Raw genomic sequence first — 24,117 nt, 5'->3', positions numbered from 1 at the left:
TATGTTCACCAAGACAAACCTTTTTACTGCAATGAGTTTCCATAAATAAGTTCAATCAACTTGTATAGGCTTACAGTGTTAGAGGGGAAAAGATGTAGGCCTGTTTATCTGGAACCCCAATTCTCTGGCTGCTCAGTAACTACGGGGCTTTGATATTTAGGCATACTCAATTTAATTTTCAAGATAATCATATGGACAATGAAGAGGACATGTAGCCCAAAATAACCAGTGTTTGTGGTTGCAGCTTTAAGCATAATTGATAACAGTTTCTTATTTTTGCATTTCCTAGTTTTCATATTTCTGATGTCAGGACTGCGACAGTCATGCCTTAAATGACCTGATGTTAGGACAGTGCTATTACAGAACATGTAATAGCACTTAACTAACACCTAAAATGCCAACCCCACATTATGTAAAAAATAAATAAATAAACATTATTCTGTCTCTTACACCTCTACTCTGCGCACTTTGCTTCTCTAGAACTAAATTAAAGATCTTGTATGGTAGCACTACTTGTAATTGTTCTCCGCTTGATATATCGCTTTGTATTTCCTCATTTATAAGTGGCTTTTGATAAAAGCATCTGCTAAATGAATAAATGTAATGTGAGAAATGTCACGCTTTTTAGTCTATTTGTTTAACCAGAATCAAACAAAATTTGTTTGGTTCGTTTTCACACAGCACATAATTAAACAAACCAAGAGATTAAAAAAATTATTTAAATAAATAAAAACTCGAGCAAAACACCTTTGGGTGATTGAGATGTAGGGCTGAAAACGGACTCGTAAACTGCTTTCATTAATTGGTCTGAAATACAGAGATGGAAAATAAGTGAGAAAAAAATCTTTGTATTTGTGCATAAATCACAAAAAACAGCGAGCATAATGAACTTTTGAATAAATTTTAAAACTATGGTCTGCATCTCACCCAGGTTTTATTTTTGTTCCTTAGTCCTAATATCCAAAACAAATCACTTCTACTCAGCGATCAGCTCAGTCCTTTGGTACGCAACCTATTACAGGTGCATCTAAAAAAAAATGTAAATATTGGGGAAAAGTAAAAAATTTTTCCCCGTAATTTAATTCAAAAAGTCAAACTTTGTTTTAGATTTATTAAACAAAGTGAAATATTTCAAGCTGTTTTTCATTTTAATCTTGATGATTAAGGCTTACAGCTCATGGAAATCAAAAATCCAGTATCTCAAAATATTAGAATTAAAAATGTATAATTCTTTAAAACACCCGTGTACACAGTGTGTTTGGTTCACTTCCTGCAGTTGGGTCGATTCAGTCAAGTTGCATAGATCCGGTCAGAAACGGCTCTCGAAGTGCTGTTTTTATCTTCAGTGCAATTGCCGTGTTCTCACCTGCTTAAACAAAATGCACCGTAGATTCAAACCATGAATATTAAAGCACCCTGACATGTGTCTTCATTCTATCAGCATGACACTGCCAATCAGGACACTGAACAGGCAGCAGGAATCATAAAAACCATGAGAAAAAGGATCATTTGGAGTTCATTAGTGAGTGTGTAAACCAGGAATTTAATCGTCACCTGGAGGAAACCAGCTTTCATTGTCAGATTTTTTCCTGCTTTAATTTCAGAGTAGAGACATAACTTTGACATGTAGACACCACTGCAAACCTGTTAGACATGACAGCAATAACTCTGAAAATAAAACTTAAAAAAAAAAAAAAAAAAAAAAAAAAAAAAAAAAACACATTACCAAAGAAAATAGAAAAAAAGTGCTACAGAACTGTAAGATAAGGTATGCGGTGTCTCAGCTAGCTGGAGCAAAAGGAGTGTTTATATTTAGTGGAGTCTAAACGTGTCACTTCCTCACTGCAGTTGCTGCCAGTTCCTTCAGCTGAAACCATAAGAGCAATTCCAACATGGCCACACACATAATTGAAAGTCAGTCTACAGGACACAACACCACAGAATCTGCTTTAAAAACAAATTGTAACCACTGCCTCAGATTCACAGTGTCAAGAGTTAAACATGGGAACATGGTTTGTACAGGGCAGGCCCAAACAGGTAACATGATTCCAATGAAAAGGACTGAATTCTTTAGGACTGAATGTGTTTAAATTTTTACATTCACATCCTCTTTTCTACTCATTCACTCATTTGACTTCATAGACTTGAAGTCTTCAAGATCACACAGGTGTTGCACTATGAACAAACATTACTCTCGCCAGGTCTTGGTGAGGCAGGAGAGTAGAATTAGGCCACAATTGTGAGCGTTACCCCCTACTGGCCCTCCTCCTCACGCAGGAACTGGAAGACAGAGGAGAAGTCCTTGCTGGCATAACCACGTGCACACATCATACGATAGATTTGATGAGCCACAGAACCAAGTGGAACCGGAGTCTTCGTGTTTGTCGCTGTGCTCTGTGCAAGTCCCAGATCCTGCAGTAAAACAGGATTTTATGTTAAAGAATTATTTTACATCATTGTTTATTACACTTTATTTAAACAATATGTCAGATCTAGTCACTGGAATAAACGAAATATTAAAAGTACTATTTCTGTTCACACTGCATACACATTTAATACAATATGAATGAATGACAGCGAGAGAGACAGAACGAGAACACTGAAACAAAATAGACAAAGCCTACCTTAGCCATTAGTGTGGTTCCAAAGCCCCCTTGATAGTTGTTGGCTGAGGGGACTCCCTCCATCACTCCTGGAACAGGATTATAGGTGTCACTGGACCAGCAGCGGCCTGAACTCATGTTGAGTATTTTTGCCAATAGCTTGGGATCGAGCCCCAGCCTGTCAGAGGTGACCAAAACAGAACTTACACCACTGAGTGTGACAGATCAACAATGTCTACAAATATGCAAATAAAAAAAAAAGTAATAAAATAAATTGGCCAAATCTGAACAAAATATACATGCAGAGTAAGAGTGATATAGAAGATATAGCATTTTTACTGCCCTACTGCACACTCACAGCTTCAATAAAAACTAAGATTGGCCAACCATACCTGATGCCCAAGTTCATGGTCTCAGCAGTGCCAATCATTCCTATTGCCAACAGCATGTTGTTACAGATCTTAGCAGCCTGTGAAAAGAATGTGAGAAACAGAGTGTTACACAAATACAACATACAAAAGCAACAACAAGAGCAACAACAAATGCAGAGTTAGAGGTATACCTGTCCTGTGCCAACTTGACCACAGTACACAACGTTGGCTCCCATGCAGCTTAGTAACTCCTTGGCTGCAGTGAATTCCTCCTCCACTCCTCCTACCATGAAGGTCAGCTTACCAGAAGTGGCAGCTCCAACACCTGCGCCAATCAGAAAATTACTTTCTGAAGGTGGTACCAAATTAGTCCATACCTAGCTGAGCTTGTAAAGGACTTTATAATTCATTTTTGAGCCAAGTAAAAGTATTATAGTGGTCATGTATGAGTCCAGTATTAATATTAACACAGTTACTTAAACCAGACTATTAAAGTTTGCTATTTCATCACCAAAATACCCAACAAAGTGCACTTAGCTGTGCACTGCCAAACTAGAATTTGTATGAATAATGCATGTATAATGTAAAATACAGTGAGTGAGTGAGTGGCTTTTCAACCAGGCTTTTAATTTCAGCAAATGAAGCCAACTCCACACTGGTAAATTTGTCAAGTGTCTTTCCAAAGAAAGCTGCCAGCAAAGAAATAAAATAATGCATGCTAAGCAAAACAAAAAGACACATCTTGGTACAACTTTAAGTGACCTGCAATTTCCAATCTGTAGATGTGACTGCATTCCAAAAAACATTAATGGTACAACATGCAGCAATAATAAATAAATAAATAAATAAATAAATAAGCTAGGAATAAAGAGGCTGAGAGCTTGTGTGGCTCTTTACTTTGACTCCATCTCAGAGCCTTAATTACACAGGCAGGAAAAAGTTCTATAATTACAGCAGTGCAGTTCCATCTACTTTCACACACGGACGAAAGTGACGTCATGCTCAGTTTTGTTGTGGCTTGCTTTTCATTACGGCCGGTTCACAGGCACAAGGGTAGAGCTGAGAATAATGTCTACTGGAGGGGCTAAGTACAGAGATTGAGCAGGTTTGTGGAATTCTTATGACTGTTTCGCACCCAAAAGCAGTTTCAGCGGCGCCCATGCCAAACCATGCTGACGCAGTCTTGTCGGGAGAGGCAACAATTTAAGGAAAGAAAACTAGTAGCGTGCTCTTGTTTACGTGCTGAAAAGCCAGAGGCAACAACTTCCTGATTAAAAGGGCCATAAAGCACAGAGTGGGTGCTGGCTCAGTATAAGAACCGGCTGTCTTAGAACATGAGGTAGCCATTGCACCTCAGCCAAGCCCACAGGAAAGGAAGGCTGCATTACAGTAACTGCCAGGATTATTTAAAAATGTATACTTTTTAAAAAATGTGTTTATGCACTGATGCATGTGCATATTGAGAGTGGCCTATAAGTGCTGTTGTGGCCTATGCCTTCGCTGCAGGTGTCGAACATATTTGTAGCCAAAGATAAAAACAGAACAAAGTCTCATGCATATCTGTAATAGTTCAAAATTGTGATTTATTATTTTCATTAACCTGTAACCTCCCTCAAAGTGGAGTTGAAAGATTTAAAACTCTTGAGTGAGCAGCCTTGGACTCATTCCCCTGTTGGTCTGGAGATATAGCAGCTTATGTCAGAAGGTCTGCACAGGCGGCATTTCAGATTAGGAGTTAATAGAGAGATTGCGGTGTTTCTAAATACAATGCAGAACAGTCAGTTTAAGCATGGACAGCTGAACAGCTTTAATCACAGTGCAGTAGGAAAGGGACTGAAAACATAAATCTTCAGTAATCCACTGGGGCTACATCATAAAATGTGGCTGAGGAACTCAAAGAACATGAGTCATATTTAGCTGAGAGGTGAAGAACAAGCAGAAAGCATGTATGATTGTATGAAGGATGTGCATGTATGTTGTGTGAGCGTCTTTAGACCCCAGGAGTCAATCTGTGGGTGGGAAATTAACTTTAATAGCACGAGTCACATTCTGCCTAGTCTCCTCGACTCTCCAGAACACAACTAGCAAAAGGGAGCACAGTGGAGACTGGACAGGCCTCCCTCTGTGCACGTGCATATATAAAATATTACATAAAATATTATATTATATATATATATATATATATATATATATATATATATATATATATATATATATATATATATATATATATATATATATATATATATATATATATATCACACACACACACACACACACACACACAATAGATAAAGGACAATGGGGGAATTTCACCAAGACATAGGGGTTATACCTTAACCATAGGTATAACCAGGGCTACCCTTTACAATAAGTACCCTGGGATTTTTAACAACCACAAAGAATCAAGACCACGGTTTAACGTCTCATCCGAAAGACGGTGCTGTTTTAACAGTATGGCACACCAGTCACTATACTGGGGCATTAGGCCCCATACAGACCACAGGGTAAGCACCCACGGCTGGCCTCACTAATACCACTTCCAGCAGCAACTTTAGTTTTGCTTAGTTCCTGCTTCACTTCAGTGGGAAACCAGACAAGAACTGCAGGGTGATATGGCTCTAAAAACATCCAAAACGTGTTCTACTGGATTCAGATCCGCTGACTGGGAAGGCCACTGAAGAACACTGAACTCATTGTCATGTTTATTTAAACAGTTTGAGACGACTTTTGCTTTGTGACATGGTGCATTATTATGCTAGAAGTAGCCATTAGAAGATGGTAAATTGTGGCCATGAAGGGATTCACATGGTCAGCAATAATACTCAAATAGGCTGTGGCATTCAAGCGATGATTGATTGGTATTAACTGGCTCAAAGAGTGCCATGAAAACATTCCCCACACTATTACACCACCTCCACCAGCCTGGACTGTTGGCACAAGGCAGGTTTGGTCCATGGATTCATGCTTTTGCTGCCAAATTCTGACCCTATCATCTGTGTGCCTCAGAAGAAATCGAGATTCATCAGAGCAGTCCAAGTTTTTTTCGAGTCTTCAACTGTTCAGTTTTGGCGAGCCTGTGCCCACTGTACCCTCAGCTTTCTGTTCTTGGTTGACAGAAGTGGAATCTGACGTAGTCTTCCTCTGTTGTAGCCTATCCACGTCAAGGTTCGACGTGTTGTGCATACAGAGATGGGTTTCTGCTCACCACAATTTTACATGGTGGTTATCAGAGTTACTGTAGCCTTTTGGTCAGCTCGAACAAGTCTGGCCATTCTCCATTGACCCCTCATCAAAAATGTGTTTCCGTCCACAGAACTGCTGTTCACTGGATGTTTTTTCTCTCTTTATTGTACAATTCCGAGTAAACTCTAGAGACTGTAGTGTGAAAATCCCAAAAGACCAGTAGTTATAGAAATACTCAAACCAGCCCGTCTGGTACCAACAATCATGCCACGGTCAAAATCACTCATAATTTTTGTTGATGTGAACACTACCCAAAGCTGCTGGCCCATATCTGCATGATTTTATGCATTGCGCTGCAGCCACATAACTGATTGATTGATTAGATAATTGCATGATTCAGTATGTTTACGTGGACAACAGTAATCCAATATTAACCCGATTAAGACAATACTCTGATTAAGAAACTACCATGTAAACAGCGATTTCTGATGACCTTAATCCGGCTAAAGTCATACTCGAAGTAAACACATCAAATTCAGACAAGTGGAGTATTCCTGTTTTAGTCGCATTATATGTGCATTATAGACATGTACACACCTTAATCACACTATTAACATCGTGTGGGAGTTTTCACTGCATTTTGTGACAGGACACACACACACACACACACACACACACACACACACACACACGGCAGTGCTCAACCATTTGACGGCAAACAAGAGAGCACGGCTGGGTCCAAAACTGTGTATTTACCTACTATATAGTAGGAGATATACACGTATTTCGGCTACTATATAGTAGGCAAGTATGTGGTTTCGGACACAGCCCATGGCTTCAAGCAGTCGTCTATTTGCACGTATACCATGACAAATAATTAACTACACTTGAAGCTTTCATAAAATTAAAAATGAAACACCCAAAACTGTATATGGTACCATAACGAAGACGAACTGTATGTTGATGCAAGAAATTCTGGAGGGAACGTCGGACGGTGTGGTGCGGGGACATAATGACTTGTGCCATTAATTGATCCATGTTCTACATCTAAAAACGGGAACATGAAAGGAATATTCTCAAAGCAACGCATTTAAACACCTTAATCAGATAGTCTAATTCAGAATAAGGTCAATAATTAGATTAGTGCCGTCCATGTAAATGTAGTCAATAAAAAATGTGAAACCTGTACCTTGTGCATTTTCTTCAGCTTAGTGGTATCTCTGGTCAAATTCAGAATTATGTATGTGAAGCTAAAGATTTATTTGAACACTCACAATGAATAGCCCATGTCTGTAAATAACATGGAAGCAAGAGCGTCACATGAGTGATGCATCTGAATAACTCTCTGGCACTTCCCATTCAACACAAATGAGACACAGGCTCCCAAACAGCATACCATCATGCAGAATAGTAGACTACTACATTATGAAACATCTGGTGGTGCACTAATTTTTATAGTATTTAGTATTATTTGGTAATCCCTTTTCAGAGGGGACTGTATGTTTCACGATATACCATATTTGTGAACAATTTCCCAGCAATACAGTAGCACTGCATTTAAAAAAACAAAAAAAAACAAACAAACAAAAAAAAACACTTTGATACTTTAATTTATGCAAAATATATAGTTTTTTTTTTATATTTAAATAACTAAAAAGAAAGAAAGTACAATTTTTAAAGTTTAAGTGCAACATTTTAACATAAAATGATCTGCCAGTTTGTACATAATAAAAAAATAATAAAAAGATAATCACAATATCTAAGAAATGCAAACCTAATATATCACAATATTGATACGTTCATATTGATCTACACCATTTCCAACCCCTTTAATGAATGTCAAAGTTTTCATTTTCACTGACCCATTAACTTCTCTCATCTCTTTATAGCTGGGAACTTTCTCTCAGGACAGAACACAGGTCAATATGGCTGCATGCAGCTGAATTAGCTCTGGCCTTCTGACAATAATGAATCCGAGTTTTCCTGTTCATGTAATGAGCAAAGACATTGGGTGTATTGACAGGCAGAATTCTTCTCTCCTATACTGGCATATGTACTCTGGTGCAAGTCTACTAATGAATATTAAACACTTCGGTTCTGTTTTATAAATATACATTTTTGGGGATGGGGTCAGTTAAAATGGCTGGAAGTTAAAGAGGGGAGAGAGGCTTTAAAAATGATATCAAAATAAATGAAACCAAATGAAATTGCCAAAATATTTGAACCAATGAAACTGGAAAGAAATATTTTTGCAATTACCAGAATATATTTTATAAAATAAACACAGTAAAAACATAAAGGTCATAAAGACCCTTCTCATATTCCTTCCTTTTGAGAAAACAGCCTATTTGCCTCTTCTGGGTCATCACTTACAGTACAGGATGAATCATGTTTTTTTTCCCCTTTCTTTCCTTCATACCGAACGGGGGGGGGGGGGGGGGGGGGGGGGGGCGGTTCAGCTCAGGATGAATCACGTCAGTTCAGGACATGTGTGGGTGCGACAACAATAAAACACTGCACTCCCGTAAAACAGTTTTGTCTGGTTTTGGCCACATTATTCATTGTGCTGGGTACATGCTTTTACCTCCAGATACTGGAGCATCCATGAAAACAGCACCCATTTTCTCGGCAGCAACAGCCATTTCCTTCGATACAGCAGGATCAATGGTACTGGAGTCAATGAGCAGAGAGCCTTTCTTTACCTTCCTATACAACAAGAGCAATGAGTATATGAGAGCATAGAAAATGGAATTAGTTTTATATTTTTTAATGTCAATACAACAAGCTCCCAGCTCTTCACTCCATCACTGGACAATATACATATTAACTACAGATACTATTTAAGGGCTTCATGTAAACTAAAATTTTTACTTAAAAAATAAATAACTAATAAGTTTATGACTAAATCCAGAATATGGTAGTGCAACAATATTAACAGAGTAACAATACACAGATTTTCCATGTGATTTTTGCTTGATTGATTGCTTTTTGATAATTTGTTAAATAATGTAAGGATTATACAGCACACCAATTAAAAAATTTGGCTTGTTTTTGTTTTGACTTGGCTGTTGGAAGAGAAGAAAATAATATACACACACACTACAAATATATTTATATAAATAATTAGTTAAACACACACACACACACACACACACACACACACACACTATACAATACTACTTTTGCACTAGAAAATTACAAATTGAAAGGATCTTGCATGAAGTTCATCACACACATCACTTACCCAAAACGAAAAAAAACAAACAAACAAACAAACAAACATTTGAGTATGCGTGCATGGACAGCATAACCCCTTCACACTCTAATCTGATGTTGCACATGTGGTCACCAATTTTCTATAAATTACACCATATGAAAAACCCAAGGATAAGGCAAATGGAAGTATCGGCCATAATTCTGATCCTGTTCATACATGTTGACTTGACATTATTAGTCTTTTTGCAGCTGTATTGAAGTAATTACACCCTTATACAATTTAAAAAACACTGATTAATGTTGTGATATTAAGAATTGAAAACGGTTAACACAGGCTTACTTCAGAATGCCGTTGGGGCCTGTGTACACCTCAATAACATTAGGACTGGACGGCAACATTGTAATAATGCGGTCTGCCTTGTCTGCCACATCTGCAGGGGAGTCCAAAATCTAAGACCATACAACACAAGAATATCGAGTCAAACATAAATAAAGGAAGAGACTCCATGCTTTACTAAGGTGCAATAATATGTTTCTAGCATGTATATCACTTTTTGCAAGTAAAGACGATTACACCAAATAATCTTGAATTGCAAAACCACGTATTTACAAGATGATCACATGTCCATACTTTACACCACATAACAGTACAATCAAAGACATGTTTAATTTAAAGTCATATTGTGAACACCAATTCGCTCAATTCAGTAATTTATTCATTCATCTTCAGTAAACACTTTGTCCTGGTCAAGGTCACAGTGGCTCCATAGCCTATCCTGGAAAGACTGTGTGAGGGGAATTTACTCTGGGTGGGATGCCAGCCCAATGCAGGATACACACAATTTACATACAGGCCTTTATCTGGAAGGTGGGAGGAAGCTGGAGAACCAAGAAGAAACCTGCTCTTACACAAAACTCCACACAGACAATACCCCGAGATCAGGATTAAACCACGGACACTGGAGAACCTGCAGTGCCACCTTAGATCAATTAAAAACCACCACCATTTAAAAGCCATGCAATCATATTTTATTGTATTCTCACTTGAGCACCCAGTTCCTGTAGCTCTTTGCAGGATTCAGGGAAGACATCTGTAGCAATCACAGGGTAGCCATGTTTGATCAGGTTCTTGGCCATTGGGTTTCCCATATTCCCCAGGCCAATGAAGCCCACTTGGGTTTTGGAGGCCATGGATCTGGAGACTGGAAAAAAATATATATATATACAAACATAATGAACACACATGAACGTCCTTGTGCAGCAGTGATGTCCTTCTGCTAATCACAAGGTAATCAGCCAAAATCAGTAACTTATTTATTTAAGCTTTCCAGAGAACAAGAGTGTGTGATTTAAAGGCCAAGACTGTAGATTTCTGAAAATCCTGCACCACAATCTGATCTTGGTTAGTCAATGAAAAAAGCAAGCGCTTTATTACCAACTTAGTTTAAAATTCAAACGTGCTCTTAAATCTGACGAAGCCTAAATCTGGAGATGACAAATGAACACATAACCTGTCAATGACACTCATGACATTAACCCTCTTAATAGACACAAAGTCGGGTGTAAAGTGATAGTAATCGGTAACTAGTCGGCACAGCTACAACTGAAGTTACCCGAATAATGTTTAAACAGCATGACATTAGTTAATTTAGAAGAGCATTTTCACAGTACAACGCTGAGCTCAGATTATTGTTTGTCTGAATGAGTTAATTTAACAGAGCATTTTCACAATACAACGCTGCAAACACAACAGAAGAAAACTACGCTAACTGAGAGAAACATGACCGAGCATACCCTGCACCGAGGTGACATGGCTATGCCACTTTCCTAAAAGACTACGAGAGCCCCTTAACAGAGCCGCCATGCTGCTTTACTGCTGCCCTCTAACTCACAGCGCCAACATTGGACGGCAAACAAATGACGCAACTGCTGTCCATACATGTTTGAGTTTGCTCGACTTTTTCCTCCAATGAAAACCAGGTGTAGGCGGGGCATTCTTCAGAGCTATAATCCTATTGGTTAGCTACACTATAACAAGCGATATCCAGACTGGCTAGGGAAGTTGGCTTGACGTTGGACGTTCGATATTCGCGGATATGCGGAAATTAAGGGACCGTCTCTAAAGTTACGTACGACATTGTTAAACACGTTTCTAACTTCAATAGCATTTGAAGGGAATGACTTACAGTCATATAACCAACTGTTAAGTGTTCATGTATGTGTCAGCTATAACTCACACCTTTTAGATTTTTTGATATTTAACAAAATAAACTATTAAATCATATATAAATATTGCCATGTATTTTATTACTGCATGGACTCATACACAAAATATACCATCATTTAAAGCTCAATAGCATTTGATGGGAGTGACATACAGTCACACAACCAACTGTAAAGTGTTCATCTAGATGTCAGGTATAATGCACACATTTTAGATTTTTGATATTTGTTAAAATAAACTATTAAATCACATATAAATTTGACATGTATTGCATTACTGAATAGGCCCATACACAAAATATACCATAATTTAAAGCTCAATAGCATTTGAAGGGAATGACTTAAAGTCACACAACCAACTGTAAAGTGTTCAGCTAGGTGTCAGTACCTCAAAGTACCTCATGCCCGTGGTTAAATATGGTGGTGGCTCTTTAATGTTTTGGGGCTGTTTTTCTGCCAGATGACCTGGACATTTCGTTGGGATACATGGTATCATGGACTCTATCAAATATCAATAGATATTAAATGAAAACCTGACTTCCTCTGCCAGAAAGCTTAAAATGGGCTGTGGTTGGATCTTCCAGCAGGACAATGATCCAAAACATGCATCAAAATCAACACAAAAATGATTTACTGACCACAAAATCAAGGTCCTGCCATGGCCATCCCAGTCCCCTGACTTGAAACCCATAGAAAACCTGTGGGATGAACTGAAGAGGAGAGTCCACCAGCGTGGACCTCGAAATTTGAAGGATCTGGAGTGATTCTGTATGGAGGAATGATCTCAGATCCCTTGCCATGTATTCTCCAACCTCATCAGGCATTATAGAAGACTCAGAGCTGTTATCTTGGCAAAGGGAAGTATTGACTAAAAGGGTGCCAATAATTGTTCATACCTATATTTAACAAAGATATATTTTTTGTATAAACCTGTGATTTGTTTGCAATTGGTTGATATCCATGAGAGCAGAATAGTTTTGTGAATTTATTTTTAACAAAAGATCAAACGATTAAACAATAAAGACACAATTTCACAGCCTTCTTTGCTCACATTTACAAAGAGTGCCAATATTAGTGGAGGGCACTGTATGAGCTCATATATTTAGAAGAGGGTAGATAGCTCTTTCCTTCACCTGTTCACTGAGAGTGGCCTGATGGTTGAGAGGCAGGAAATTGGCCAGTAGTTGCTGCAAACCTTTTGTAATCGTCCAATTGGTGTGCGAGAAGACGGGAATTACAGAGAGGGGATAAAGCAATGCAAATATGCGCACACATGTTGTAGTATCAGAACATAAGCACATCATAATGAAATTAAAGCCGAATTCCATACATTTTCTAAAATTTAGAGTTACGCGTTTTTAAGGTCCGAAAAAGAGGACATGTTCGGGAAAAAGAGGATGTATGGTCACCCCAAAAAAGCATTTCAGAGAACAACGTGTGTTCATTTCTACCAAATTAACTTGCTGCAAAATTTATTTGTGCATGCACCAGGAATTTGCTCACATGAGCCACGAGTGGCAAGCAAGAACCAGAACTATAATCAAGCAGCTGTCTATATTGTATTATGATGTCAAAAGATAAATTTCTTTGGTTTAAAAATATATATATATCTTTAAATCTTGATAGTATTCCCACTTTTTACAAAATGTACCTGTAATCTGATTACTCTGTTTTTTGACATAACTGTAACGGATTACAGTTACCAGTGTTTCCTGTATCCTGATTATGCAATGCCATAACATGTATTCTGTTACTCCCCAAGCATGATCAGGTATTACCTGCAAAAACAGAAGCAAGTGCAGTAATCAAACTCTCCAGAAGAACTGTGGCAGATTCTTTACTATGCTTAAAAAAACCTCTACATTCCTAAAAACTGCTCAAAATGTACCTGAGATGCATCTGCTGGTGCATTTTTAAAGACAAAGGACCGTCACATTAAATATTGACTTTGTTTACTTTATTACTGATCTTTAATGTAGTTTTTTTCATGTATTTTTTTTATTTTCATTACATTTCGAAGACATCTTTGGTTTTCACCATTTCTTGATTAGTGCCTAAGACTTCTGCACAATACTGCACGTATTTATGAATTTGACTTATAAGTTCTCTCAGAAATCTCAAAGATACGAACAATACTTGTTACAGTGAGACTGCACGGAAGTGGGTTAACCCTGCACACGGTTAAACGTGGCCGATGAAGCCAGTACCTTTGCTCGCATAAGAACGGATGTGTGTTGGAGTATCGGTGTGAATCTACACATCATATACAAGGAAACGATTTTGGAAATATGATTTGAAGAGCCGTATTTCAAGCTCCTACGTAGAAGTCACGTGGTCACGTTCCCGGAAGCGGAGTAGGGAATGTACAGCTGAGTCTGGAAAGTGCGTCAATAACAGGACCAAGGCTTTCTCCTTGCTGTAAAACATGGGGTAGGCCATACTTTATATGTTTATACACTGTACCACTATTTATAACATTTTCATAGTTGTTTTTAGTGTAAATGGTATTTTGACGTCAGGTATGTCCAAGATAAATAGAAGCTTATTAGCTAACGCTAGCTCTAATCCGCTCTCTGAAGTAGCATTCTAGCCGCTTATAGATCCGCCAAACACACTCCTATATATAGTTATATATGCGTATACAATATTTGATATGAAAAACAGCTAGATTCTCTCATTGTTAGGATGACAGGAGCACTTGAATTCTGTGTTATGATGTATGTATTCCGAAAGGACTTCTGAACAAGGTTAAGTAAATAATGGGAACTTCGTTTGTTATTGTTTAGCCTAGCAGCTCATGCTACTAGCAACGAACTTTGTGTTTTTTAAATGACGTGGTTATGAAGTCAGCTTTCTGATTAGTTAGCATAACTCGTTAGAGTCGAACATTATAAATAATAATAATTATTATAATAATAATTATTATAATTAACAATAATATCGTAATGTTAAGTGTATATATTTCTAGAAATACGAAGTATAGCATTAGCTAACTGGTTTAAAATGTAGTTGGCCGTGTTAGCAAGTTATACATAGCATTCTATATGTACGTGGGCTGTATACAGATACACGGCATATACATAAGAAAACATTTTTAATACGAATGTTGAACGCTGTCATTGCACCAAAAATAACAACAATGGATAGTCAATACAGTGTTTTCAGATACATGTAGACATTATTAAAAATATATATATATTTATAGAATTCCATATTATATATTTATTTATATCGTTTCAATTTAAACTTGTGTTAAAACGGCTTTGAAAAGAGGCCTACGGGGTCGCCATGGTTTCAGGGGGTGTTTAATTCTGACAGGTTTATGCTTACACTCCCATAAGATATTCTTTCTTTCATCTTATCTTCAAAAAGTACGACATCAGTAATCCTGGTATGCAGGACTTGTCATGTCATATCAAGTGATTTTATGTGATGACTTTTACTCTATAATGCAGTTCTTATTGTTAAAGTTGAGGAAAGTCCGAATGCTTGAGTTTTTGGCATGTGTCTGAGTTATGGTGTCATTTGGGGAAGCACAGAGTGTGTAATTTCTAAACTAACCCATCTACTCTTTTGTTTCTGATGTTTTTAATGCAGGACCAGCTGCTGAGTGACAGATAGACTTTTATAGGAGGGAACGATAGCACCTAGTACCATGGAAACGTCTAATTTTGCTCATGTCATCTTCCAGAACGTGGGGAAGAGTTATCTCCCCCACGCTGCTCTGGAGTGCCACTATACACTCACACAGTTCATCAAGCCCCATCCCAAGGACTGGGTTGGCATATTCAAGGTAAAGCTTCTACGTTTCTGGTTAATTGTTAGTGGTTCGTTTCTGGTTAGGTTTATTGCAGTGCGTTGATTTGATCGCCTCGCTATGACAGTGTGACATGGTTTGAAAGGAAATGCATTGCTTTTATGATCAGATTGGTTTCCTTCAGCAAATCAAAAACTGAAGCACACCTTCAACATCTATTTTGCCAGAATAAAAACGAACAAAAAACAACTGTCTTTTGTTTGAGGGTAAAGTATTATAGTCTATACTCTATACTCTATATAAGCCTTCGGCTTTCGGCCAAGTTTTTCATTATATTCGGCTTCGGCCAAGAATTTTCATTTCGGTGCATCCCTAATTTTTTATCATTATCATGATTTAACCTTTGCATACAAGAAGTGAATTTCCTTGTTTCTAGCTTTTCCCCCAAAACAATTCACTGCAGCTAAAGCAAACAAGCAAATGGTGGCACATGAGGTCTCGGAAGTGGTTTTGTTTCATTCTTGCCACTTTTCTGACCAGTAATTTGTTGTTAAAACTATTTAAAAGCTTAATATTTTGCTCTGGAGTGTACAGTTTTCTTTGGGAGAATAACTTAAATTCATGAATATCAGAAATAAACTCACTGACCACTTTGTTAGGAATGTTTACACACTTCATGCATTCATTTAATCAGCCCATCATGTGGAAGTGGCACAGTGTGTAAAATAATGCAGATACACATCAAAAGCTTTAGGTAATGTTCACATTGAACTTCAGAATCGGTTAAAAATGTAATCTCAGTGAATTTGACCGTGGCACGTTTGTTGCTGCCAGATGAGCTGGTTTGAGTTTCAAAAACTGCTGATCTCTTGGGATTTTCATAGACATCAGTCTCTAGAGTGTACACAGAATGCTAAATGGACGTTCTGAGGATGGAAATGCCTTGTTGATGAAAGAGCTCAGAAAAGCATCTCAGAATGCACAACACGTCAAACCTTGAGGCGAATGGGCTACAACAGCAGAAGACCATCTATCAGCCAAGAACAGAAAGCTGAGGCTGCAGTGGGCACAGACTCACTAAAACTGGACAGCTGAAGACTGGAAAACATGGCCTGTTATGATGAATTTCGATTTCTTCTGAGGCACACAAATGGTAGGGTTGGAATTTGGCAGCAACAGCATGAATCCATGGACCAGACCTAGCTTGTGTCAACGGTACAGGCTGGTGGAGGTAGTGTAATGGTGTGGGGAATGTTTTCTTGGCACACTTTGGGCCAGTTAATACCAATCAATCATTGCTTGAATGCTGCAGCCTATTTGAGTATTGTTACTGACCATGTGCATCCCTTCATGGCCACAATTTACCATCTTCTAATGGTTACTTCCAGCGTGATAATGCACCACATCACAAAGCAAAAGTCGTTTCAAAACGACAGGTCTTGGGGGGTGCTCGTGGTATCCAGTTCCTGGTATGCAGTAGTTTGTACTTACCAAAAGTGGTCCAAGGAAGGACAACCAGTGAACCGGAGATAGGGTCATGGGTGCCCAAGGCTCAGTGATGTGTGTGGGGGAGTGAAGGCTAGCCCATCTGGTCTGATCCCACAGAAGAGCTACTGTAGCACAAATTGTTGAAAAAGTTAGTGCTGGATATGATCAAAAGGTGTCAGATAGGCTTTCTGCGCTAGTCAATGTTACTGGTGTTTAGGCTGCACACTGATTACATCACTTGCCCACTGCAGCACCACCCCCACTGTCGTTTTTGCCTTTTTATAGTAATAAAAATCATTTAGTTCTGTTAGAGAACGGAAGCTACAATTAAAAACTGAATGCGTCTGCTCAATTCAGCATGAGCCGAATGAGTCAGAGTCGCAGCATGGATCAGATTTCATTTATCACGTGATGAGAGTGAGGCGAGCTGACTGCTTAGCTGATGGTGGAAGATTTGGTTTCAAAAGTTCTATGTTTAATATAAGTGAGTCGTCATTGTACTGTTTTGTAGTTGTTGTGTTTTTCATTAAGAATAATAACAAACCCACCATTCAAGCAATTGCTGCCCCCGAACTACTGCTAATTCGAAAGTGAAAGTGAAATGAGCATGGTGGAAAGTGAGAAATCAGAACTGGACCATGGAGCAATAGAAAAAGGTGGCCTGGCCTGATGAATCACATTTTCTTTTGCATCATATGGACAGCCGGGTGCGTGTGCGTCTCCTACCTGTAGAAGAGATGGCACCAGGATGCACTATGGGAAGAAGGCAAGCCACTGGAGGTAGTGTTCTGTTGGGAAACCTTGGCTCCCTGGATTCATGTGAATGTTACTTTGACACCTACCACCTACCTAAACATTTGGTGCAGACCTTCATGGCAAAGGTATACCCTAATGGCAGTGGCCTCTTTCAGCAGGATAATGAGGAACATGTCAAAGAGTTCAAGGTGTTGACTTCGCCTCCAAATTCCCCAGATCTCAATCCGATCAAGGGTCTGTTGGATGTGCTGGACAAACAAGTCTGATCCATAGAGGCCCCACCTCACAACTGATAGGACTTAAAGGATCTACTTCTAATGTCTTGAAGCCAAATGGAGACCATGCCTCAACAGGTCAGAGCTGTTTTGGTGGCACAAGGGGGACCTACACAATATTAGGCAGGTGGTTTTAATGTTATTTCTGATCTCTCTCTCTCTCTGTCTGTTTTTGTTTTAAATTATGCATAGTGTGACTTATGTGTTTCTAAAAGAGTCAGTTTGCTTTTGAGTTAAAAGCCTCAGCTAGCACTTTGGCAATGAAAAATGTTTGTTACACATGGACTTGAGACTGACAGAATGCGTTGCTTCATGTTGGAGTGTAAATTGCTTGGAATGTAGGTGAACATTCACCTACTATCTTTGAATGCATGTGAGAGAGCTAGTGTAGCTTAATGGCCGTGGGAGCTTTTAGGTATGAATTATAGTTGCTGGCAGGGTAAGCTTAGTGTTTTGGCTTGATCTGCATGCTGCAGTTTCTCCCAGCTGCTGCTGGTTAAAACACACACACACACACACACACACACACACACAACTGCCTTGGCCATGTTAAGGGAAGCGCTGCTACAGAGAGAAAGACTGACTTAACGTTTAATGGTTTTTGAGATGGAAGGAAGGATGGTAACTGACAAGATTCAGTGTCTGGGTTTTGGTCTGATGAGATCAAAGAGGAATTTTAGAGGCTCCTGGGTTGTGTGTGTATGAGTGTTTCTGTGTGCTGTGCCGAGTTTGATGTAGTCTTTTTACAACAAGCTGTCAGGAGGGCTTCTCCTCCTCTGCAGCTGTGTTGCATTGCAGGCAGTGTTCTTCATTAAGAGCCATTGGATTAACCTCCGGTGAAAACCGCTCTAAGATCCAGCCTTTTAGACTTAAGCTAAATGGCTTCAAAGAAAGTTGATGATGAGCAATTTTGATTAATGGAAAAACTTTATGATCTCTGAAACTGCTTCCTGTATTTTTTTATAACCTAGAGCAATTTAGGGAAAGAGCAAAGATCAAATTCTGAAGAGCCAAATTTCACTGGTTTAACTTCCTGCCCAATAGATGTATTGTATTTCTGTCACTTACAGCTGCTATCTTATATCTTTTTGTTGTCATTGCCACCTTTGTGTGATCCTGATTGGAGCTTGAAGCCTGTTCTCCAAGCTTGAGGTTGGTGATACACAAAACACAGCATTGCCCTAGAGGTAGATACGTTCATCTGTACGTCTGCAGTGCACACAGACCTCCTGACGCAAGGCTAAACTTTGGGGATGAAGAGCCTATGGGTTATAAATCCTTCACACAGCCATTGCTTTGCTGAAAGATGGGTGGGTGCTGTGCCAAACACTAAACAATGCCAAAATGGATACCTGCTCCGTGAGTCACTGGCCTGGAGCTGTGATTTGGGCTCATGGCTGCCAGTAGGATGTTATTGCCACCTGGTGTTCAGGGGAAGACTTCACACTACCTGAGCTGGGACTAATGTAATGGAGCCCTGGTAGCACCATGTTGGTCTTTCTGTCTGCCTTGTATAGCTTGGCTGTGTATAGCTATTGCTGCCTGAAAAGAAACTGTATCGTTTTTTTCTTTCCGTTTCTAAGTTCATATCGCTCTTGTCTTGAATTTAGAGCCATGACGCCATGCTGTCTTTGCTGTCCTTTATGTCCTCAGCTTACCTGGCTGTTGAAATGGTTTGCAATAACCCATATGTTAGCTGGAGCTTGTCTCTTCAATCTCTGGTCTAAACAAATTCTAAAGAGCAGCAGCTTGATGCTCTTTGAAATTGGAGCTCTAGTAGACGCCTGATTTGCAATTTGTGAACGTCATGTTTGGAGCGTCAGAACATGCCACCAGGGTGGAGCTGGCAAACACTGCTTTATAATTATCTTGTCAGAGAAGAAGCAGTCAGTATTGTGATCTATGTTCTTCCTACTGCTGCAGGTAGATTCAAGTCTGACTTGATTTGTTTTACATAACAAACTTTAAAGCAGTTGTTGTCAACTGGTTTTGCCACGAGACCAACATTTGTCCTTGATTATTGTGTCCTGACCCAATAGTAATTACATTTATTTCACTATTTCACATTTATTGACTATTTCACATATACAATTAAATCCACTCTCCAAAACCAAAACACTGTATTCCAAATCTTAGACTGTATTCCCAGTCGTCTTATTATTACAGCATTAAGAACACACTTCTAATTTGAACAACGGGCAATGCTCAGTATGAATAATAATAATGATGATAATAATAATGATAATAGTAAGACTGTTCATCCCATGTATTCTGCACCTTATGTGTTTAGCAAGTTAAAATGCTGTGTTTTGAGCTAATGTGGAAGCTGGACCTATTCATTGTTCCTGACACTTAAGCTCAGAAGGCTTCATGATTTTCATTCCTAAAACTGATCACACAGAAATATTTTCTGGCCATGTTTCCTGTCATCAATATAAGGGGGAAAAACTGTTAGTGTTATAGTTTTCTATAAAGGTCTTTCTTAAAAAATAAAAATCCACACCATACACCCACATCAGTTTATCATGGCTAAGAGATTTTCTTGTTAGGTTACTTTAATATTGACTGTAGGTTTATCTGTTACTGTTCAGTGTTAGGCTACCAGTGATGGATGTCAGACACAAGATGTAAATGTCAAAGTGCTTCTCAAAATAAACCCGCACCATTGAGAGGGATTTTTTTTTTTGTCAGATTATGTAATACATAATATCTTGCAAAGCCATGGTTTCTGAATTCGTTAAGGCTGTTGTGTGTGTGTGTGTGTGTTTATTTTTTTATTCCCCCTCATATATTTTTTTAGCATGCCTTGGCATTGAGTATTGAGCAAAACTCCTACAAATGCGTCCAACATCAAACAGTTCATTGGCAAACATGAAAAACTACAAAATGGAGCGGTAATATTTTATTATTGTTTCGGCAAAGCTTGACTCATTCATGTATTTCACACTGGCTCGGATGTCATTGATACACTGGAATGCTGTGCTTCGTTTGGGTATTTTCTCAATTTGAGTAAATAAATACATTGTGCAAATGATCTGTTGTGGATGTCATTTACTTTTGAATATGGATAACCTCTGTATACAAGCAGCTATAGAAAATTATTAGATTCACAAAATACGGTTACTGAGCATGAAGATGCTTCAGGTTTCAAATGAGAGTTTAGTAAAGTGGCACCAGTGATCTTGATGAACCTCCTCACATTTATATACATACAGAACAAAAACAAAGAAGCAAGAGCCCGTGTTATAAAACAGCCAAATGTCTGCTGTTAAGTTTTGTTAAAGGGACCAACACAACAGAATTTCAAAAATCCTGATCAGCTCCTGGGAATATACAGTCATGTGGAAAAAATAAGTACACCCCATGGAAATTGTTGGCTTTTTCTTTAAAAAAAAAAAGAAAAAAAAAAGTAATAATTTTTAAAAAAAATACATATTTGGAAAAGCAAACCTTTGATCCTCTATAAAACCGCACCTGTTAATAAAGTTGATGTACTTTATCAAATGACACATAAAATTGACTTATTGTAGTAATTCTCACAATTTAAATTATCACAAAAAAACACATCAGTCACTTGGAAAAAGTAACTACACCCCTACATTTATCACACCTTCATATCCATAAAATTAGAATCAGGTGTTCAAAATTGGGTGCCAGTGATTAGAACCTGCTTAGGGAGAGCAGGTGTTTATTTAAACCTTTCACATGTAGTGTCTGGTGTTCCCTTTGCTATTGAGGTTTGTGGTGTCATCATGCCAAGATCTAAAGAGTTCTGTAAGGCCTTTAGGAAAAAAAGGCTGTGGATGCCTATGAGTCTGGCAAGGGATTTAAAAAGATCTCCACATTATTTGAAATGCATCAATCCACTGTATAGAAAATCGTCTACAAATGGCGCAGATTTCAAACGACTGCCAGTTTGTCCAGGACTGGACGTCCCAGCAAATTCGACCCAAGAGCAGACCATCTGATGCAAAAAGAAGTCTCCAAGAACCCAAAATTTCATCACAGGATCTGTTTGTAAGTCTTGCTGTTGGTGTCAAAATGCATGATTCTACAATCAGAAAGAAATTGCACAAATTTTACCTGCATGGGAATCGTACCAGGAAAATACTTTGCTGCCTGAAAATAACATTAAAGCAAGACTACAGTTTGCCAATGAGCATATAGGCAAAGACCAGGCCTTTCGGAATAATGTGCTCTGGACAGACGAATCAAAGGTTGAGCTGTTTGGCCACAGTAACAGCAGACATGTTTGGTGCAGATCAAAGACAGCTTTTCAGGAGAAGCACCTCATACCAACTGTGAAACATGGTGGTGGAAATGTTATGGTTTTGGGTTGCTTCTCTGCCTCAGGGACTGGACAGCTTGCATTCATTTATTTAACTATGAATTCTACATCATATCAAAGAGTGCTTGAAGATAATATGAGGCCATCTGTCTGAAAGTTGAAGTTGAACCAATAATGGACCTTTCAACAGGATAATGATCCTAAGAACACTAGCAAATTCACCAAGGAATGACCCAAACAGAAGAAATGGTGGGTTATGGAATGGCCCAGTTAAAGCCCAGATTTGAATCCCATTTAAATGTTGTGGCGTGATGTGAACATGCAAGAAATCCCTCAAACATAGTGTAACTGAGAGTATATTGCATAGAAGAGTGGTAATAAATTCCAGCAAGTCTGGTGGACAATTATGCAAAACGCCCACAATAAGTTATTACTGCTAAAAGGGGCAGTACTAGCTTTCTGAGGCCAAGGGTGTACTTAGTTTTTCCACAGAAAAATATTATCTCTATTGATAAAGCTAATTTTGCCAACAGTTTCCATGGGGTGTACTTATTGATTCACATTACTGTACATTAACATTAATGGGAAATTGACCAAAATTCACAACTCTATATTGCAGCAACTAAATAACGAAGTTCCTTTCTGTGGTCCCCCCAACCCCCCACCCCCACCAGTGATTACTTCAGGTCACAGATGGTGTTTGTATATGGGGTGTGACAGCAGGAAAAAAGGCTCCTGAAGTGGGGCGTTAAGGCATCAAGGGGGCTGTTTGCATGAAACACATTCTGTGGCATGGTTTGCTTGCAGTTCACACATGCTTGTAGAAGTCATCCAGTGTCTTTGAGGTTGATCAGATGTGAAAGTAGGGATGAGTAGGAAGGATATTACATGTAGTGAGTGCATTCAGAATTAGACGAGCTTCACCAAGTCATTGTTTAAAAGTTGATTGTTTTTCAGACATGTCTTAATTTTAACCATCTTACTCAGTTAAATGTCATAGCATCCCATTTATATGTTGCTGTGATCAGCCACTGGCAGTGAATTGTTCTCTGGGCTTAAATGAGAGGCATACAGGGGTTCAGTTTCACCCTCACTCACCCTAAACGGGCTTAATGAGTGAGCGGTGTCCAGCGTGCAGTAATGATACTGCCTTTAATGGCTTCCTGTTCTTTACAGCTCCAGCACCCCAGGCTATTCTCCCTTGTACAGTCAGGGGATTACAGCAACTTTAATTGTGGTGAACTGCACAGTGAGAGCAGCTCTTAAATATCACCATTTACCAGTGACTCTGCATTTGTGGATTTGTACATATGCATGTTAAATCACTTGCTGTAGATTTCCTGTGTGCACATTTATGAAGCAGCAGTCTTGTTTAGCGCGTGTGTGTGTGTGTGTGTGTGTGTGTGTGTGTGTGTGTGTGTGTGTGTGTGCGCGCACGGGTGTGTGTGCGTGTTGGGACCCACAGCCAGTACAACGTGAGTCTGATTTTGCTTGACAGTTTTATGGCAGACGGCTGAAGTTATGGATATATTTTCTGTGCACCCCCCTCATCAGCCATCAGTTAACAACACATAAAATTCATATAATTACATTTTGGTTTCCAGTTTGAAGTATGTGTAAAATTTTCACCTATTTTCCTCTTCCTGTTAAGCCTGAGTTGTAGCCGTGCTCCTTCAACCGAACATATCCAACAAGGTCTTGGCGCATGTGGCAGCTGGGAAGAGCCATGTATCAATCATCCACACTATAACTCATGCAGAGTTCACATGTGTGCACACATCTCTGAGTGTTCCTTTCAGGCTTTGGTGCTAAAAGGTTAGCGGTGATGTAAACAAGTGAGTCAGGCTATGGGTAATGCCATGACCACCTGAACACTGCATCTAGTGTCTTTGAGTTAGACCGCACGTGTGGCTGACTAAATAGACCTCCTTTTATAGAAATAGGGTGTTCCTGT

General features: G+C 38.9%; 2 protein-coding genes across 7 annotated transcripts in view; one reads left to right on the top strand and one right to left on the bottom strand.

Moving 5' to 3' along the window:
* Positions 1–1,523: 1,523 nt before the first annotated feature.
* On the bottom strand, positions 1,524–11,319 carry hibadhb (3-hydroxyisobutyrate dehydrogenase b). Its single transcript, XM_017478674.3, has 8 exons — positions 11,171–11,319; positions 10,421–10,578; positions 9,717–9,826; positions 8,745–8,866; positions 3,166–3,299; positions 2,996–3,072; positions 2,625–2,781; positions 1,524–2,412 (listed from the first exon to the last, which is right to left on the bottom strand). Exons 1-8 carry the CDS (start codon positions 11,238–11,240, stop codon positions 2,254–2,256), a joined length of 987 nt encoding a protein of 328 aa, XP_017334163.1. The 5' UTR covers positions 11,241–11,319; the 3' UTR covers positions 1,524–2,253.
* A 2,601-nt stretch (positions 11,320–13,920) lies between these two features.
* tax1bp1b (Tax1 (human T-cell leukemia virus type I) binding protein 1b) overlaps positions 13,921–24,117 on the top strand; it is a 30,010-nt gene continuing 19,813 nt past the window's right edge. For all 6 annotated transcript variants that reach the window (XM_053681377.1, XM_017471524.3, XM_017471540.3 and 3 more), the window contains exons 1-2: positions 13,921–14,029; positions 15,197–15,392. In XM_053681377.1, the coding sequence (XP_053537352.1) occupies positions 15,255–15,392 (138 nt within the window). In that variant the 5' untranslated portion in view covers positions 13,921–14,029; positions 15,197–15,254. The remainder of the gene's footprint in view (positions 14,030–15,196; positions 15,393–24,117) is intronic.

This window comes from Ictalurus punctatus, chromosome 1 (genome assembly GCF_001660625.3).
Source record: "Ictalurus punctatus breed USDA103 chromosome 1, Coco_2.0, whole genome shotgun sequence".
Lineage (NCBI taxonomy): Eukaryota > Metazoa > Chordata > Actinopteri > Siluriformes > Ictaluridae > Ictalurus > Ictalurus punctatus.
This window is presented reverse-complemented; position numbering and strand designations above follow the sequence as displayed.